The sequence below is a fragment of the Heterodontus francisci genome, chromosome 42 (genome assembly GCF_036365525.1).
Source record: "Heterodontus francisci isolate sHetFra1 chromosome 42, sHetFra1.hap1, whole genome shotgun sequence".
Classification (NCBI taxonomy): Eukaryota; Metazoa; Chordata; class Chondrichthyes; order Heterodontiformes; family Heterodontidae; genus Heterodontus; species Heterodontus francisci.
Genome location: NC_090412.1, coordinates 6,605,898 through 6,626,209, shown reverse-complemented (window position 1 = coordinate 6,626,209; position 20,312 = coordinate 6,605,898). Strand labels below are relative to the sequence as shown.

The 20,312-nt window shown below is 42.1% G+C and overlaps 1 protein-coding gene across 12 annotated transcripts in view; it reads right to left on the bottom strand.

The window, feature by feature from the left end:
- The window catches only part of cdh23 (cadherin-related 23), a 658,884-nt gene that overhangs the window by 151,057 nt on the left and 487,515 nt on the right, over positions 1-20,312 (bottom strand). For all 12 annotated transcript variants that reach the window (XM_068020420.1, XM_068020419.1, XM_068020423.1 and 9 more), the window contains 4 exons: positions 14,623-14,772; positions 13,994-14,122; positions 10,317-10,445; positions 5,017-5,244 (listed from right to left, as the gene is read on the bottom strand). In XM_068020420.1, coding sequence (XP_067876521.1) covers positions 5,017-5,244; positions 10,317-10,445; positions 13,994-14,122; positions 14,623-14,772 — 636 coding nt within the window. The remainder of the gene's footprint in view (positions 1-5,016; positions 5,245-10,316; positions 10,446-13,993; positions 14,123-14,622; positions 14,773-20,312) is intronic.

Here is a 20,312-nt window from a genome sequence, read left to right as displayed (position 1 = left end):
GGTAAATGCTTTTCATCAAGGAAAGAGGAGCTGTTGTTTACACTCAAGGTAGTGATGTTCAATCTAGCCACCAACACTTACCTGGGTGCATTTAGATAGCGTCTTTAATGTAGTAAAACATCCCAAGGTGCTTCACAGGGGCATCATCAAACAACATTTGATACTGGTCCACATCGTAGATATCAGGACATGTGACCAAAAGTTTTGATAAAGAGGTAGGTTTTATGGAGCACCTTAAGTGACCGGGGGTGGGGGGGGGGGGCAGTAGGCAGGGGGTTTTTACGAGGGGAATCCTACAGCTTAAGGCCTCAGCCGCTGAAAGCATGGCCGCCAATAGTGGGGCAAAAGAAATCGGGGATGCACAAGAAGCTAGAGTTGGAGGAGTGCAGAGATCTCTCAGAGTTGTAGGGCTGGAAGTGGGTACAGAGATAAGGAAGGCTGAGGCCACAGAGAATGAAAGATGATTCACCAAGAGTGTAAGTTCTATCAAGAACAGGCCATTGCATCTGTTGTGTCCATGTGTTGATGGTTCAACACTCTGCAACACCTTAACATGATCCACTAACCTGCTATTAGAATACAAATGATCACTATCCAGAATACCGGTGACTTCCCTGCAGGACTGGCTGATGATCTGACTGATGCAATGTCAACAGTAGAACAATATGCTTTAAAAAAAAAAGATGGAGAGATCAGGCAGAGAAAAATGACGAGATGGAGGGACAGAGTGAGTTTTTTTTTTCCTTTTTCATGTTCATTTCAAATTGTTCACTGAACTGTAATACAGTCTCCACCACCGACACTGTCCACACTTACCATGGGTAGCTGCGTATGATTAGCAAAATGGAGCAAGCCATTTGCCATTACCAAAGGAGTCAATTACAAAGAAGCCGATTAAAATGTATCAAGAGCGCTGGTTATTATGGCCAGTTCAAGTCCCCCGTACTTGCCAATGCTGTGACAACCTTCCTGCTTTTTGTTACATTACTGCAAAGATGCTCTTCTACATTTACTAACATCCAGAGACAGAAAAAAAAAGAATGCATACAAAGAAAGAGAAAGTGAGAGTATGAGAGAGGCACATGAATGGGATGCATACAGAAAGAGAAAGGGAAACTGTATGAGGCAGAGAGAGCTGGCGTAGAGAGAGAGAGAGCGATAGACACACACAAACAGGAAAGGAAAGAAAGGGGAGAGACAGAGACAAAAGGTAGAAATGACAAATTAACTTGTCAAAGTCATTGAGGAGTGAAAGACAAACAAAAAGAGAGGAAGACAGAAAGAATTCGACTGGCAAATAAAGGGACTGTTACAGTAAGAAAGAGACATTGAGCTAGAAATTGCTGGGATGTCACTTCACTAGAACATATTAATGGCACTTACTATTATTAATTCTTAAAACATCCAGGAATTTGTGGAGTAAGGGAGATCGCCATGAGTTCAGATTCTCTGGTTTGTATAACTCCGCTGTTAGCCTCATGAAAAGCAATACACCTTCATTCTTGGCGTCAGGCTCCCCAATGAATTTAATGGCGATCTTGAAATTGCTGGATTCATGATGTTATGAAGAATTATTTCTGTCACAGCCATTCAGGGCTGGTAATTAATATTGTACAGGACCTTGGTAACATGATTTATGGTCCTGACATGGCATTCAACCTTGGAGGCCCACAAAGGGAGCAATGAAGCTGTGGACTTTCACCCCAAGAGGTTGCGAATTGTTCTTAGAGGTTTTCTTTATTCTTTTTAATCTGTTTGGCAGTATCTTTATGCGGTCTTGCCATCTCCGGTTAGCATCGTAAGGCCATAATTTTCAGGATGAAAAGCTGTTTCAGCACTCCGAAGGGGGTCACACATTCAAATGCAAATTAGATAGATTGCTTCCAGAAAATAACATTGAGAGTTACAGGATACGAGTAATGTGAGACATGACATATGGCAAGTGCAGCATGCTTGAGAGGAGGAGGTGACTTTGGACCTATGGTTTCTCAAGCTCAATACCACTGGGCGGGGGGAGGGAGGGGGGGGGGTCTTCTCATGTCTGGGTCTGTTGTAGACTAAACTATTACACTTCATTTATCAAGAATGCCATTCACTCATTAATTTCTCAAGGACCAATTCCTAAAAACAAAGGTTACAATATCCTCTTCTTCTGCTTGCTCTTCTGAAAACAATTCTTACTGTTCCTTTCTGTCGTCTTGTTCTCTCAATCGACTTCTCTTTCTCTCACTTCATTCCCCTTTCTGCCTCTATATTCTGTTTGACTCTAATTCATCCTATTTCCTTTTCCACTCTGTTTCTTTCTCTATCCTACTCTTTCATTGGTTCAGGGGATAAACCATTGGGTATAATGTTTGTATGGTTCCAGAGGTGACGCTGACATCATTGTGCCCTTATCGGGTCAACACGCAAAGCAATTTACACCAGAAAAATACTGCAATGTCAAGGTAAGCAAAAAAAAACCCAATTAACCTTGTTCAATGTGAAACCCAAACCCAAATTTCTGTTTATTGACAAAAAAGAAAATAGGTCAATGTGATATATGATCATCATCTAGCAGTCCCGTGAGCAACAGGCATTTAAACAGGGCTGTGGGTTTGGCATGTTTCACAATATAATTTTATTGAGCAAGATCAGAACTATTAGCAGAGTTACCAAGTGACGGAAACATCTTTGCTTTGCCTTGTCCAACATGCACCTGCTATTACACAGCTAACATCATGTGTCAAATGGACTAATATAGCACAATGGGTAGTCAGCTAAGAGAAAGATTCTAAATACATCTCACTTTAAGATACTCTGACGAAAACTTATTCTTAGTCATATACACTTACAAGCAAATCCCACATAACCTATTTTGCCTGCATATCAATTTATTTCCATCACAGCTGTTTCTGGTACAATAGACAAGATCTGTTTACACATAATTCTGGCCCCTGACCTAATCTATTGCTCAGGCTGAGAAAACCTGCAAATGTCCATACGTACTGTGTATGAGTGAGATTCGCTGCCTGTGGTAGAATGGAGTTCCTTTGACATAATTAATGCTTCACTGTTCACTCAGAAACATCTCGAGGCTCTTTGTGTACAAAGATGAACTGTTAAACTTCTGGATTAGTGCTCTCAGCACATAGTTCCCTAAGACGAGAGGGCATGCGGAAAACCTGGCTGTGGAGATTCACGTGCATGGCGCAGTTTGAAGACTGCTGTGATGGGAAACATGTTGAAAATAGTATCTCCCTTTGGCCACTGACAGGAATGAAAAAGCCATAGCTAGTACAAAATGGGTTTCCTCCAATCTATACTCCCATTTGTGACCAGACGAAAATTTGCCCCACATGTTTGCGGGCACCTTCCCTCGCGGAGGCATCAGTGATTCCTCTGTGTGCCCAACACTGACAGACGTCAATGCGAGGCTGTGTTTGTTAGTGATGCTATGTCCAATTACAGGGAACCTTGCAGGATTGCCCTGAGGTCTCCAGATATTGGAAGTTAATCCCCTGCACACTGCTGTGAGGAAACCCAAGAAAAAAAAATTATAGGGGCATTAAAAAAGGATTGTGTTTTTTTCCCATTTTCTTTAATTTATCGTTAGGTTTAGCTATAAGAATATTGGAGATGAGGAGAAAAGGCTCTTTACGCTGGGCGAGGTAGGTGGTCACTGGATGAGGAATACATCCATCGAGAGTTGGCAAACCTAAAGCAGAGTAGATCATCATTGGGGAATATTCCAAAATACAAATTATTAAGAATGGTATGAGATGACAGAAGGATTGTGTGCTTTAACTTTCTAAATGATGTAGAGAATTTATTCAGTCAAGGACTGGCGGAATTCTCCCAACAGCTAAACACTCACCGTAATCCCAACTCTCCAACTTGTTTGAATGAATCAGTAAAATTGTAATGTTTTAAAAGTTCCTTCATTGGAAACTTTGCAGCATGTTGAAGATAAAAACATTATTCCTAAATTAACAATCATATATACTCACTCATGCATAAGGCTTTCCCCAAAATCCTAAAAAGACTCATAATTCTCGGAACAGCCAAGGGCCGAGTTCCTTCCAAACGTTCCAGTTTGATATTTGCAAAAACTATTTTATCTCTGTTTTTATTCTGATTTCTACCAGCCCACTGCCATCAGCTGTTGCTCTGCTATTCACCTGTTGCCTTATTTAAATGGAAACTCTCCCTCCTGATCTCAGTCCCAACACCCACTACTGATTTGCAATCCTCTCTCCCTGAATCCATCAGCTGAAGAGTGTCCGGCTTTAAGATCAGGAGTAGGAGTTGGGATTGAGGGAGGGAGAGAGGTTAGTTAGCCTTCTCATATCACGGCATGATGGAAGCACAGGTGGGAAATGGGTCCATGTGAAGAAGCTGCTCCACCTAGGGTGAATTCAGAGGAATTATACAAGCCTCCTGACACTGTGTTAGTTCTGGTGTAAGACAACTTTGCAGCCCAAACAGGGGCATAGATTTCACATCTTGCCCGAGACTGAAGAAGCAGGGGGTTGTCCTCCTTAGAGAAGAGGAGGTTAAGAAGAGATTTGATAAAGGTGTTCAAAATCATGAACAGTTCTGATAGAATAATTAGTGAGAAACTGTTTCCAGTGGCAGAAGGGTCAGAGACGACAGATTTAAGGTGATTGATAAAAAATACAGAGGTGGCATGAGAAAACTTTTTTTTTGAAACACAGTGGCTTGCTATGGTCTGGAATGCACGGCTTGAAGTCTGTTGGAAGCAAATTCAATCATAACTTTCAAAAGGGAATTGGATCAACATCTGAAGGGGGAAAAAATCTATAAGGTTATGGGGAAAGAGCTGAGGGATAGTTGAACTGCAATGTGATGTACTGTCACTGCGCTTCTCTCGAAGACGCTATTAAAAGGCTGATCCCGTCATTTTAATTGGATAGCTTGACTGAAGAGCTGGCACAGGCACGAAGGGCCGAATGACCTTCTGAGTTGTATCATTCTCTACACATTGATACAAGTCAGGGAAGGAAGACCACTTACTGAGAGCGAAGGGGTACCATCATCTTCTACTGTTACCGTCAGCTGGTAGAAAGCCTGCCTTTCCCGATCTGGAGGAGAGGGACGTGTAACAATCTCTCCTGTCAGCCTGTCGATTCTGAAGGCGAGATCTTCATTGCCTCGGGTGATGTAGTAGTACAACACAGCATTAACGCCAGTGTCCATGTCTGTGGCTCTGACTATGGTGACTGCTGTGCCCCCACCGACATTCTGAAAAATGCATAGAACCTGTTAAAGGAAACTGGAAGACAGTACATGAAACACAAGCAAACACTTAGCTGGAATAAAAACAAGAAATGCTGGAACCACTCAGCAGGTCTGGCAGCATCTGTGGAAAGAGAAGCAGAGTTAACGTTTCGGGTCAGTGACCCTTCTTCGGAACTGAGCTTAGCTGGACCTGGAGTAGTGTTCAGCTATTGGGCACTGCATCTCAGAAAGGATATATTGTCTTTGGATGGGGGGGGGGGGGGGGGGGGGAAAGAGAGAGAGAAAGGGATGTAACACAGATTCACCAGATCTAAAAGGTTTAAATTATGAGGACAGATTCTATAAGCTTGTTTTTTTTTTAATGCCCTTGAGTTTAGAAGGCTGAGAGGTGGTAAAAACGATAAAAGGATTCGCTAGAGCAGATAAGGAGAGGCGATTTTCCTCGGTTATGGGAATCTACAATTATCTTAAAATTAGAGCAAGACCAGTGGAACCTTCTTCTCATCCAAAAGGCTGCTGGTGCTAAATCAATTGAAAATTTTACCGCTGAGATCGAATATCTCTGTAGAGGAAGGGATGCGGATCAAAGTTGAGGTTCAAATTGTAGCATAACGTAATATAGGGTTGTTACTGGGCAGAATATGTAAGTAGTCTGACAGCATAATCACAGGAAGTGATGTAACAGAACTCATAGAACCTCTTGTAGAGTAAAACTGGAGGCCATTGATAGCAGATGCATGTAAATAAACTTCTGTTCCTGTAACCATCAATCTCTCAGATATTCTGAGCATAATATCATGAAGCAATAGGATGCAATAGAGCAGCAATGCCTTCTCCTTTTCCTAGGTTCCGTGCCCTAGCCAATCACTTGTCCCAAACAAAACATAACCCATCTATTACCTTGCTACATGCCACTCTCCAATGCCTCCTTGTCCCTTCAGGACTTCGATTTTAAAATCCTTGCCCTCATCTTCAAATACTCTCTGGGCCCCTGATTACCTCCCCCAACCTACATGCCTCTCCACACTACTGTCGATCCCCCTCCCTTCTCTACTGCCAATGGCAGAGGATTCAGATACCTTACCCCCTCGCTTTGGAATTTCCTGCCCTCAGGCACCTTTAAAAACGCCCTTTAATACTTTACCTCCCCAAACTGAGTCTGAAGCCCAAATGACAAAACCCTTTTCATGTTCCGCTGCGATAAGATGCCATAATGATAAAAAGTTTTTGTTAACATTGTAAATATTATACTGATATTATATGTTTAACGCTCTGTGTGACCATTATAAATTCCTTTGCCTGCTGTTTTAACAGAGATGCTAACGTTAGCATTTTAAATCAGTCAGCGCCTTTTGACAAAATAATGGGCAACACACCCAAAACACTGCCGTCCTTATCCTAAATTGCACCTGGTCCTGCTCAGTACATCCTTGCTGATGCCCAAAACGCCTCTCTCTTCCTTCAAGATGCTCCTTAAAATGTCCCACTTTGACCAAGCTTTTGATCACATCTCCTCATATCTCCTTATGTGGCTAGGTGTCAAATCTTTCTTAATAAATGCTCGTAAAACATCTTGGGATGTTTTCCCATGTTAAAGGCGCGATATAAATGAAAGTTGTTGTATTAAATTCCTCCACAGCCTCACCCCTTCCCATCTCTGTAACCTTCTCCGGTGTTCCAACCCTCCTCCAAAACTCTCCATTATCCTGACTCCACACTCCTGTCTATCTCCTCCTTATGTATTTTAGTTGCCTAGGGTCTACATCATTCCCTAATCCCTCCACCTCCCTCTTCCTAAAAAAAACTCTTTAAAATCCACATCTTTGGCCACCTTCCCTAATCTCATCTTCTTTGGCCCAGAGCCGATCACTCCTCATGTTTCCGTGAAGTGCCCTTGGGCATATTTCTATGTGATAGGTGCTATATGAATGTAAGTTGTTGTTATAGGAAATTCTGTGTGAACCAAGTGAGAATTCACACGTTAAAATTCAAACCAATCTGATTAGGAGTTTATAAAAAAAACCTTACGTCACTGGGACCCCATTCACAGTTACTTCACACTAATCTACGGAAAATATAAAATTAATAATTGTTAAGTGCTGTGAACAAATAAAAATATTGGATTGTTAATATTTTAAACTAATATCTGAGGCGTGATTACTTTCTCAAGCACGTCCTTCATCCCCAGTGACACAGCCAAACACATCAGCCATTTTTACACAGCAAAACTCCACAAAGAGCGGAGAGGCTGGAGAGTCTAGAACTAGGAGTCAGATTCTCAGAGAGGTCGGCCATTTAGGACTGACATGAGGAGAAATTTCTTCATGTAGTGGGTCGTGAATCTTTGGAATTCTCTACCCCTGAGAGTTGTGGATGCTCAGTCATTGAATATATTCAAGACTGATATTGATGCACTTTTGGGCACAAAGGAAATCAAGGGATATGGGGAAATTGGGCAGGCAAGTGGAGTTGAGGTAGAAGATCAGCCATGACCTTACTGAATGGCAGAACAGGCTCGAGGGGCCGAATGGCCCCCTCTCGCTTCTGTTTTTTATGCTCTTATGAGATGAAGGGCCAGTTAATTTGTTTCTCATTTAGTCAAAGAAGAAACATTGGCCAGGAACCTGAGAAAGCCCTCTGCTCTTTTTGGAATAGTGCTATGTGATTTTAATGTCCACTTGACCCATTGAAACAGATGGATCCTCAATTTAACCTGTATTTGAAGGAAGCCACCTCCAACACTGTGGCACTCCCGCAGTGCTGCACTGAAGTTTTAGCTTCGATTGTGTTGAAAGTGGTAACATGCACTTAACCCGAGTTCGTTTTATGTGTATTAGGTATCATGCAAATCCTGGGTGTCATAGCCTCGGAATGTGTATTCTTTGATGGCTGGGTGGTATTTGCCGCTAGTTATTGTCTGAATTAAGTAAGCAATCAAGGTGATTTTCTTTCTCAAGGGGATTAATTATTTCATTCATCAGATACAACTGTTGAGTTGAACAGAAGGGAGATAGAGGAATGCAGGGACATTATTAGCATTGCCTGGTGTATCTCTGCTTCTAAGGAAGGGGATGAACAGATGAGGAGTGGGGAATTCCTGACTACAACAATCCTCCAGGGGCTGTGACTGGAACAGACCTGATGGGCTGAAATTGCCATCCCTCACTCCAGAGATTGTTTATTCAACCAATAATAAGAATTAGATATACTTTATATCATATGTTTCTTAATAACTAAAGCTTATTAGACTTGGAGACAATTCCAGAGATTCACAAACCTTTGAGCGAAGAAATTTTTCCCCATTTCAGTCCTTAATGCAGCGAGTGGATAAGAAGATAGGGAAAAGTTCCAGTTCCCCACAGTACACTAATTTCATTCCTGGACATCAGGAGAAGGGAATGCAAATAAAAATGTAATCTATTCTGATTTGTATTCCAATTATGCTGGTTCCAAAATAGATTGCATAAAAATTCAATATGGATAGTTAACAACCTTGAAATAAAGGACAAAGTTTAATATTTGTTCTTCAAAAATAATCAACAGAAAAAAATTGTCTTTTTTGTGCATGCATAATTTTAAGATGCAAACAGGTTTGCAATGTAGATAAAGGGCAATGAGCTGTGAATCTTTGATCTGCAGCAGAAGGGTGTGAAATTCTTTCATCAGGTGTGAAATTGGAGAAAGCAGATGCTGTTTGTGTTCATGGCACTTCATGTTAAAATTAAAAAACAGCTGGTGCCCTGTAGAGAAACAACTTGCTGAGCAGCAAGCTGAGGTCTAAGGAGCTAAACATTTCTGTGTGTCTTGGTTTTTAACTGAGGAGTTTTGGAGGTGTTACTGGTTAATTGCTACAGCTGGAGAGAGAGATGGACGCTATTCCTTCACAACGATGTGTCTTAAGTCCCATCTCACCGTAACACTGCCAACTATACCAGTCTGATACTTGCCTCTTCTATCGCAGTCAAACATTGGCCTGCCTTGAGACTGAGAGAAAAATCAGAATTGAATTTTGGAACATATTCATTCAGCTGTAAATCTGTTTCCATCAAAAACTGGTTTGACGCCATCTTTTGCTATAACCACTGCAACACTCACATTGCACACCAATGTTCACAACCTCGTGTCCTTTTTCAGTACCTGCCCACTTTCAGAAGAGAAGCAATGGAGTGCCCTAGTCAATCATCCTCCCTCAATTAACGCCACTGAAAACAGATTACCTGGCCATTCATTCATTCATATGGTTCATGTTTTCAGATTTCCAGCATCCGCAGTATTTGCTTTTATTCATTCATTCATGTCCAGTTTGTGGGAGTTTGTTGTGTATAACTTGCCTGCAGAGCAACAGTGATGCCTGACTATAAAAAGTATTTCATTGTTTATGAAGCACTTGGGCATGTCCTGAGGATAATAATAAGGTATTTTATAAATGCAAGTCATTTTTTATTTCTTCGATGATTCAGGTACAGTTTCCCAATGCCTCTTCCACCTCTCAACTATGATGGTCCCAACCCGAGTCCTTCTTCATCGAACAATGTTGGCATCACTGTCAACTTTGACCTCAAACGGAACACCCACATCTCTTCTATCACTGAAGCTGCCTCAAAATATTCTGGTTTCTCTTTCATGGCCTCCCTTTCTCACCTCCAGTCTGCCACCACTATCGCATTCACAACATTTCTTGTCTTCATTTTCTCCAGTGATCACTCAGTTGGCCCATTTGTACTTTTAGGGCTGCCTTGATAATATGCTGCGGGGTAATATTAACCACTCAATACTGGGGGGGGGGGGAGGGTTTGACTGAACACACGTGTGCTCTGCTATATCAGATGATGTATTAACCCATTTAAAATATCCCACAATGTATGGATGGATCTGTCAGATGGAACCCAAGTTCTGTTAGGTTATAAAGACGATCAGAGGCGTTAATAATGCAACTTAAGCTCATTCCGATTTATTCACAAAGTAAAACATAAATTCAGAGATGCTGAGGAGACCTTTGACTCTCAATCTCTCCAATTGCTTCTGTCAACAGTTGCTGCTTCACAGAATCCAGTGGAGAAGGCAACAGATTTTACCTCGTAAATGCTGATGTTGTAGCTGCCAGGATTTGCGATAACTGGGGCATTGTCATTGACATCCACAGCTGTGACGGTTAGAATATGATCTGTCCGCCGAGGTTGTAAACCACTGTCAAAGGCCTGAATCTGAAAAGAAAGAAAATGTCAGCTCCTGTAGCTCAATAGATATTATTTTCCTCAGGGCTCCTCCCACTGGCCACCATAACTTGCGCAGAGATTGGCACGTAACACGTTCATCCAGATTTCTATTAATTTCCACTGAAATTTACAAGGGCTGTTTGAGAAAATCCTCAATGCATGGCTTATTGACACTGACTGATTCCTTTCATCATCAACAACGAATCAAACGTGTGACGAAACTCATGAATCTGTTTCTCTGGGCTTCCTCCATGTGTGGATCTGACTTGTGTTTACAGTTTATAATCTCACACTCAGGACTGGAGGACAGGGGGGGGGGGGGTGGGGTGGTGTGGGTGGACATGTCTGATTGTCCCTCCTTAAAACAGGGGTGCCAAGACCAGTTATGGGGCTCCTACTGTTACTTCAATTGAGGGCAACAAACTTGGCACAGACTGTGGCGGGATCAAACCTGGGATCTTTCAGCGGTGTAAGGAACAGTTACACACTGGATATATTTGGCAAGCCATTGGGGAGAAACATGCTAGTTTCAATTTGTGGTTATTGGTTGTGTTGAGTTTCCCTAACTTGCTCAGATGACTGGTTTCACCTGTACAATGCTGTAAAACACTGGTAATTCTCCAGGACCAGTTGATATTGTGTGATTAAAAAAGTGGATATATTTGGAGGCAGATTAATGAGCAGTCAACAAGTTATGCAACTTTACAGACTTAGGGCCTAAGGCAATCTACTGGACCCGGGTAATTGAAATTGCACTGTGCAAAACTATTAACTGCGTTACGAATGAAATGCTGGTATTTTTGTTACCTTCTATTATTGAATGAAGGCACAAACCTGCTCAAAATAACCTGTGAATGTATTCATGACTCCTATTACACAGCAAGATTTTAATACCACAACAGATTTTTAATAATTTGTCTTATTTTGGAATTCCTATCAAAATGTAGCTGGAAGTTTGCTATAACTCAAATCAGCACCCCACAACATATTTAATTCAATCTCTACCACTGATCTCAGTTGAACAGGGTGCAATCTTCACCTACAGAGATTGCTTTCCTGAATTGTGCAACAAAATCCATGAGTGAGTTATATTGCAAAAGGAAAATGGCAAAAATAAAAAAAAGACTTGCATATTTATTGCAGAGCATGGCTACCTGACCCAAACCCACCCAACCAGACCCGACGACTTGTGTCGGGTTCAGGTCGGGACGCTCTTCCGGGTCCGGCATTTGGGCTCGGGTCGGACACAGTGACAGCCAGGACGTCAAGGCGGGAAACGCGCATTTGGACTCCGCACTAGTCTGCAGTGAGCGATTCCATCCAAGGTAGAGCACAACATTTTCAATAAAGTTGATTATATTCCGGTGGTCGGCTCGGGCTCGGGGAAAAGTCAAAGGACTCGGGCCGGGTCGGATGTGGTTCTGTCGGGCTTGGGTCGGGGTTCATTTGCAGACCCGAGCAGGCCTTTAATTTATTGTGCATTTCATGAGCACTGGATGTCCTAAAATGCTTTCCAACCCATTAAATACTTTTGAAATGCAGCCACTGCTGGATTATTGGAAAGACAGCAGCCAACTTGCACACTGCAAGCTCCCACTAACAGCAATGTGATAATGACCAGAAAATCTGTTTTAGTGATGTGGGTTGGGGGATAAATATTGGTCAGGACACCGGGGAGAACTCCCCTGCTCTTCTTCCAAATAGCGCCATGGGATTTGATACGTCCACCTGAGGGCAGACAGGGCCTCAGTTTAATGTCTCACCTGAACGCCAGCACCTCCAACAAGGTGGCACCCCCTCAGTACTGCAATGGAGTGTCAGCCTTGATTTTTGTGCTCACTTTGGGACTTGAACCCACAATCTTCTGACTAAGAGGCAAGGGCCATGGCTGACAGTACATGGGCAGAGGGGAGGTTATAAAGCTGTTGCTGCTGCCAGTTTCAAACAGCCCTAGGTTCCAAGAACCCAAAATGGAGTCACGTTTTCTGTTTCACTGAAATTACTAAAGGCTCGAGTTTTTTTTCCATTTTGCACTTCTGTCCATTGCTAAAATCACACTCCACCAATCAAATTCCTCTTATACTTGTGTCACTCATGAGTAAAGTCTTTGTTTTATGGTTTTCTTCAAAAAACGGGTGCAATTATAAAATAAAAATCCTACAATTCCTTGTAACAGTAACAGAATTTGACTTCGCCATTGCAATCCACTGGCCCGGCTTTAGTGAAAATGATTCAAGTGATTTCAACAGAAAACACAGAGCGAAAATGGCACAGAAGACAGGAAATGCTCAATCATGATCAGGGAGCCCTCAAACATCTTTAAACAGTGCACAGTCATTCTCCTGCTGAACTAGCAGTGGATGGCTGACACCGATTGGAAATGAGGAACCAAGCTGCATCCTTAAGGGCCATGAGAATGTAAAACCTCCTTTAATTTACGAGTGTGAGCGGGCACTTGGGAAAAAACCAACAGCTGCTGTTGCCTTGCTGGGTTCACCACTGGATCTGAGTCAGCTTTCACAACACAACACTTACTACGTGACTTATGCCCTGTTTTCCAATAATGGCTCCAACAATCTACAGATCATCTGCAAACTAAGACCGGAGGATTAAAGAAACGTCATGCTGAGATACAGCCGCTGAGTTACTTCAAGAAACAAAAATTAACCCCGTCAGTCTTGTGTTTCTGAAGCACCCATCATTTTCAACAGGAGATGGAGGGTCATTTATTCATAAGTTAAAACAATCCCCTTCACCCTGATTGGAAGCTTTCTTCCACTCTGCCCTTTGGGGTGGGGGTACTTCTTACCATCAACTGCCCTTTCAAAAACTCACATCCTTTAAAAAGTACCTGGATGAGCACTTGGCACATCATAACATTCAAGGCTATGGGCCAAGTGCTGGTAAATGGGATTAGGTAGACAGGTCAGGTATTTTAATGCATCGGTGCAGACTCGATGGGCCGAAGGGCCTCTTCTGCACTGTATTATTCTGTGATTCTAGAAATGGCCCAAAGAGCTGCAACTTTAAAATGCTAGTCATGCAGGTTACTGAACCACTGATGGGGCAGGGGTTGAATTTCATTGGAGCGTCTCTTGCTCCACCGCAAAAACCCCGTTAGTATGTATAAACTGGGGTTCCACTAAATTTCCAAAATTACAGTGGTAGAACGGGGGGGAAGCTCTGGGAAATTTACCCTCAGGGTGGAGACAATGGGGGTAATTTTGACTTTGTCTGATAGTAAAAATGCACAATATCGGCTCAACCACCCATTAAGCATCGCTCCTGACTTTTGTTTCCATTGAAGTCAATGGAAGGTAGTAGGGTTGGTATTCTTCATCATCTTCATCCAAACGTACCACATCATCTTGTAAGGGATTTGTGCAGCTGGAATGGACATGTAGAAAGAGACAGCTCATTGCAACTGAAGATAAGTGAAAAGTTTCACATAATGGACAGGGGCCAACTAGATGGGACTGGCTCAATGAAACTACCATCTTCACCTCAGATAAATGGGCGAGATCCACTGAACTTACAGTTAACACGTATCTATCAATCTGTTCTCTGTCCATGGGTTGAGCAAGGTAGATCTCTCCACGGCTCCTGTTAGCTGTACAAATCCTGAACGCTCCGTTCGTATTTCCAGACAAAATGGTGAAGTTAACCTGCAGTTTATAAAAAGACCAAATTAGTTTAACTTGAGAGAGATGGAAATAAACCAATGACGCTGCTGGTTTCAAGAAAACTGTCCTGAGGCACCTTGAGATATTTGGCTTTTGCTGCCTGTAATCCTCTATGATCTGGTTTGATTCACAAGATCGATGTAGATGATGGAAATTGTTTGGCCCAGCTTAACTAAAGTCAACTGGGTCTTTTTTGTTGTTGCTGTGTGCGTATTACTAAGCCATCTCCTGTGGCATTGCTCATCAGTAGTGTTGAGTCTGGTGCATGGCTACACTCATCTTCTAACCTGGCCTAACCCAGGAACTCTCCTGTGTCGATACGATTTAGATGGATCCTAAGGTCAAAGAGAGGCTACTTATTGATGTAACTTAGAAATTTCTCTAGATTGGCAGCTGCTCATTGCCTCAACAATTTCCAGAAACAAACAAGGTGGCACATCTCCGATTTGAAACTAAACGCTTGAGAATGAGGCTGCTCGTACCATTCCATTCTTCTTTGCATCCAGATCGTGGGCAAAGACAACAGCCACCCGTTTTCCAATGGGAGCATCCTCCTGTACCTCCACTGAGGAATCTGAAGTGGCATCAAACACTGGGCTGTTGTCATTCTCATCTTCAATAGTAATGATTACCTGTTTGATAAAAAGTGAGATAGCAAATGCACAAAGTCCATTATCAGAAAAGGCCATTTAACCCATTCAGGCTACTCTATCAAAGGCCCATTGGTGGATATTCTGTTATGAATTGCCCTTATTCCCTAATTTGATGGGGAACCAAGTGATTTCCCTTAACTCATGAGAAGTATCAACACTGCTAATATCTTCTTATCCAATAACTTCCCCCTTCTTATCAGATTTCTAAGCAGCTCCTTTTAAAGATGCAAAGTTACTCATAATCGACTCGCTTCACTGGAAGCCTATTCCACAACTCCACCTTGTTTATTCTCTCAATTCTGAAGTGCTTTCAAACTTGTAATTCTCTAATTATTGCTTTTACATGTTCCCCCGACACGTTTTATAATTTGGAGAGTAAATAAAACCGTGAGCATGCGTCACACGTGATGACACATCAGTGTTGCTGCATTCGGGAGGTGCTGCAATATGCCGTTGAGATACAGTGAGGGTTTGCACCTCCTCTTTCCTGGTTCAGCAGGTGTTGGTGAGTTCTTACCCTGCCATCAGAGGGAGGCACTGGACCCAGGCTCAACACAAAGTGAGGGGTAAGAGGGCAAAGGAAAATGGCGAGGCAAGTCAGGCCGCCACTCAATGACAGCCAGCTAAAGAGAAGCACTGCAAATCCTTGGAAACAGGTCTGTCTGCCAGTCAGCTCATTGATCAGACACTTGGCCAGGAAGCTCTTAAGCGTGGCAAAAAAATGACAAGCAGGAAAGCAAAGAAAGAAAGGTAAGTATGAAGAAACATCAGGGTAAATCGCTCAACAAGTCTCAATTTGAGGTACGTGGGTCAAAACAACAACCGCAACTTGCATTTGTATAGCACTTTTAACACAGTACAATGTCCCAAGGAGCTTCATGGGAGCGTTGACAAAATCTGAGCCACATAAGGTGACATTCAGGCAGATGACCAAAAGCTTGGTCAAAGGGCTAGGTTTAACGGAGCATCTTAAAGGAGGAAGGAGAGGCGAAGAGGTTTAGGGAAGGAATTCCAATTTCCAAAATTGAAAGGGTGGCCATTGACAACACCTGTGACAGCTTATCTCTTAAGCCTCTTTGTTGTACACCAGGGAGCATTGGTGGCCGCCAATAAAATGTTAAAGTTTCCATAATTTGCCAGCATCTCAAGCTGCAGATACCAAAAGAGCTTGGTATTTTGACCTGGGAATCATCCACCATTAATGCAACAGAGCTAAGAACAGTCCTTTCCAACCAAAATCAGGATAAATAAGCAAGTAAAAAAAAATAAGTGTAAATAGAATGGTGTTACTTGGACTTTGGGAATGAGGCTTGTAGGTTTTTGACACTTCTGTATCAGAAGGAAATAAATAAAGGAGGTGTTTCTCTCCTTGAGGTGATGCATGAGTTACTTCACTTGTTTTCAACTCCCTCTTTAAAAAATACATTGAAATAATATACAGTAAAAAGAGCCATTGAAGGAAAATAAACTGAGGTCAACCAGGAAGGTCAGACACCTGTTGTGGCAGGAAGTTTGTGGTGGCACAAAACAGAATGAAAGCAAAAAATGCCCCTCTGTCCGTTGCTGAAAAAGTTAACTGGCATCACACATATGCAGAGGCTGAAAGAAAGATCAAACAATTTATCTCGCCTTTCAGAAACATCTCAAAATGTATCACATGCAAAAAGACTGACTTAAAAGTTATGCAGGAAAACGACTTTTAAAGGTGGAAAATGTTTCCAGCTCTCAAACTCAACATTTCTGGCTTGTTTACAAAATCATGATTATCAAATCCTGCTTTCTTTTAATGGGCTGCTGTATTTTATCAATCGGGATAAAAGCAAGATGGCTTGCATAACGATGTACAAATATTTCAAGTGTTCCCCTCACATTCCTTGGTCCGCTATTACAAGCAGACTCAACATCGAGTTCAACAAATTCAGATCATCACTGGTTCCATTATTTCAAACTTCAGCTGCTGATAATAATTCTGCTGTTGACATTTACACCTTCTCTTGACCCATCTACTGTGCCTCACCTGCACTCTCAGTAGTCTCATAAGATCCCATGCAACTATTTTGAAGGCGAGCAGGGGAGCTCTCGTTCATGTCCTGACCAATATTTATCCTTCCATCAACATCACCCAAAAGACGATTAGTTGGTCATTACCACATTGCTGTTTGTGGGAGCTTGCTGTGCACAAATTGGCTGCCTTGTGTCCTACATTACAACAGTGACTACACTTCAAAAAGTACTTCATTGGCTGTAAAGTACTTTGGGACATCCTGAGATGGTGAAAGGCAACATCTATAGTTACAAAAAATATATATAGGAACATAGGAAGATAGGAACAGGAGTAGGCCATTCAGCCCCTTGAGCCTGTCCCGCCATTCAATGAGATCATGGCTGATCCGCAGCCTAACTCCATATACCTGCCTTTGGCCCATATCCCTTAATATCTTTGCTTAACAAAAATCTATATCTCAGATTTTAAATTAACTGTTCTAGCTTCAACTGCTGTTTGTGGGAGAGAGTTCCAAACTTCTACCACCCTTTGCGTGAAGAAGTGCTTCCTAACATCTCTCCTGAAGGGTCTGGAAGGTCTTTGTTTCTTTAACACGTGTACGATAACATGCAGAAAACCCTTCCCGTTAACTTCTGTCACTACTGGAATTATCTTGTGTCCTCATGGGAACTTCCTCCCTTCTTCGAGAGAGAATCACATCCTCAGACCTTGGGAATTCAAAGTTGAACTAATGAATAAACAACAGTAATATAATCAGGGAGTAGCTCGGACAGATGCACCATGCTCCTGCCCAGCAGGGTCCCTGCTAATCATTCCCATAGCTCTCTGTATTTCTAACCACGATTTCAATTTTCCTGGTGATCAGAAACACTGCACCCGTGAAAATTTAGCTACAACAGAAAATAGCGCAGCAATTAGATTGATGCCTTTTATTGTTTTTCTTTCGAGAAGCTAGATCATTTAAACGCTGCAGATTATAGGGGCTATATTTCTGTTCTTTTTCAATTTGCTCAGGCTAATGTTATGATACTGATTGAAGACAGATAATTTCAGGAGTGGAAAAAAAAATTGAGTGCATCATGCACAACATAAGTGATGGCAGCTTTCTTACAAGAACATATTAATTTCCATTACAAATAGTCGTTTGGTAGTACAGAACTTGATATTGCTGAAAACAAAGACATTTTGTCAGAGCTTTTCGTCTTGCACTCATCAGGACAATTCGTAAGAATACCAATGTAAGGGAAGCAACAAATTTATACTGTACAAGAGAGTGCTGATTGGTTGGCAAGTGGACTCTGATTGGCGTTGCCAAGGAGAATGCGCCAGTTTACGGTGACTGACAGTTAACTGCCAAGCTCTGTTTGAAATTTAAAGCAGGCAGCTTGACTGATATTGCTCAGGGCAATGCCTTGACCAATAAGTGATAAGTGACAGCCATTCACTGGTTCATTTCCATAACCAGTACTCCGGTCGGGACTCTCCCGGATGTCCTCAGCAAATTTCAGTGTAAAAGACAAGCATTCAGCACACTATATCTGTGCTAGTGCGAGCTTGCTCACTGAAGCTATCTGCCACCCCCACCACTCACGTCTCACTGCACCACCAACCCCCCCACCCCACCAAACTCACCTTGCCCGCTATGACAGTAGAATATTTAAATAAGTGTCTTGCAAGATTTGTAAACAACAGGCACCTAAATGGAAAGACGTTCTTAATCTCATCACACACAGGGATGAACATTTGATTGCAACATGCGTAAAGCTCTGTGGTGCCATCAATTCATGATTTGATATAACATCTGAGAGCTTTCCAAAGAGGCACAAATATTTACGGAAGTTTGCCGATGCATTTTGGTCAGTTCTTTATGCTTTTTTCTCATAAAAAGATTCAATCTCACAAACCCATCAATGACGGCAGCGTGTTGGCTTGTGAATCTGCACCTGAGAAATCAGGGTCAGGTCATTCTGTGCACAATCCCGAAGGTACAGAGCATTTTCAAACAAAAAGATTGACACTTCATGCCTGTGGCAAAACACAAGAAAGACTTGCATTTATATAGCACCTTTCATGACCTCAGGGAACAGCAAACCATTTTACAGCCAATTAAGTGCTTTTTGAAGTGTAGTCACTGTTGCAATATAGGAAACGAAGCAGCCAAACTGTGCACAGCAAGATCCCACAAACAGTAGTGAGGTTAATGCCCAGATAGTTGTTCATTTAGTTGAGGGATTGGTCAACATATCACAGAGGATTTTCCCTGCTCCTCAAGATAGTGCCTTGAGATTTCTTGATTTTTACATATTTTATTCACGGGATTTGGGTGTCACTGACAAGGCCAGCATTTGTTGCCCATCACCAATTGCCCTCAAGGTGGTGGTGAGCTGCCTTCCTGAACCACTGCAGTCCATCTGCTGCGGGTAGAGTACTGTTGGGAAGGGAATTCTAGGATTTTGACTCAATGACGATACAAGAACAGAAATATATTTCCAAATCAGGATACTGAGACACTTGGTGAGGAACTTGCATGGTGGTGTTTGCATGCATCTGCTGTGCTTGTCCTTCTAGGTGATACAGGTTGCAGGTTTGGAAGGTGCTGTCGAAGGAGGCTTACATCCACCTGGGAGAGCAAACGGGATCTGGAATCATGCAACATGCATGCTTCCACTAACACAGAAAACATTACTGCGTACAAAACAACAAGTGAGACAAATAATTTACCTTCTGCTCATCCACGATAAGAGAGAAACAAAAGAAATGATTTATTAGTCAAACATGTCACATCAATCATTTTAAAACAGCAAAAGTGAAGAACTTCAATGTTGCAAAACCTCAGCCTCTGTAATTAGGTGTTTCAATCTTTTCCAACTGTTAAGAGTACTCCATTTTTTGTTAAAGTATGAGGATTTCTGTTTCAAAACTGAAAAGATTCCATAGATGCTGGAACTCTTTTTTGTAAAGGCAGGTCACCAGAAGGCTTTTTGAACAGAGCTTGAAAACAAACAGTTACTGGAAGGCACTTGTCCTCAAATAATTACCCAGTAGGGGTTGTTTTTGACATGGGGAAAGATATTTGCAGAGATGTGACAGATCAAGATTTATAGGGGTCAGCAGGCTTGATGCCTGACACTGTTTATGGTTTCGCTTTGAACAGTGAGTTGGGATATGGACAATGGTTTGAAAAGACAGTTGGAGAAAACTTGCCAAGGGAACACCCAGCTCAATCTGTTCTAGCTCTGTGAAAAAGTCTGCCAGTTTTCCATCCTTTGAGAAACTGAGAAGAAAGTGCAAGAAACTGCCTGCATTTTCCCTGGAAAGGCTGGCCAAACTGATCTTCAACGTTGCCTGTCAAGAGCTGTTCTAGGAAGATCCCAGTGACAGCCGTCTATACGATGTCAAACCAAAAAAGGACTTCTGACATCTTTTCATATCTTCTCTCTTTTTCTTCAAGAATTAGCAAGTATTTTGGCCAACATTTTATTTTTGTAGAGCTCTAAAGAGTAAATCTCTTTTC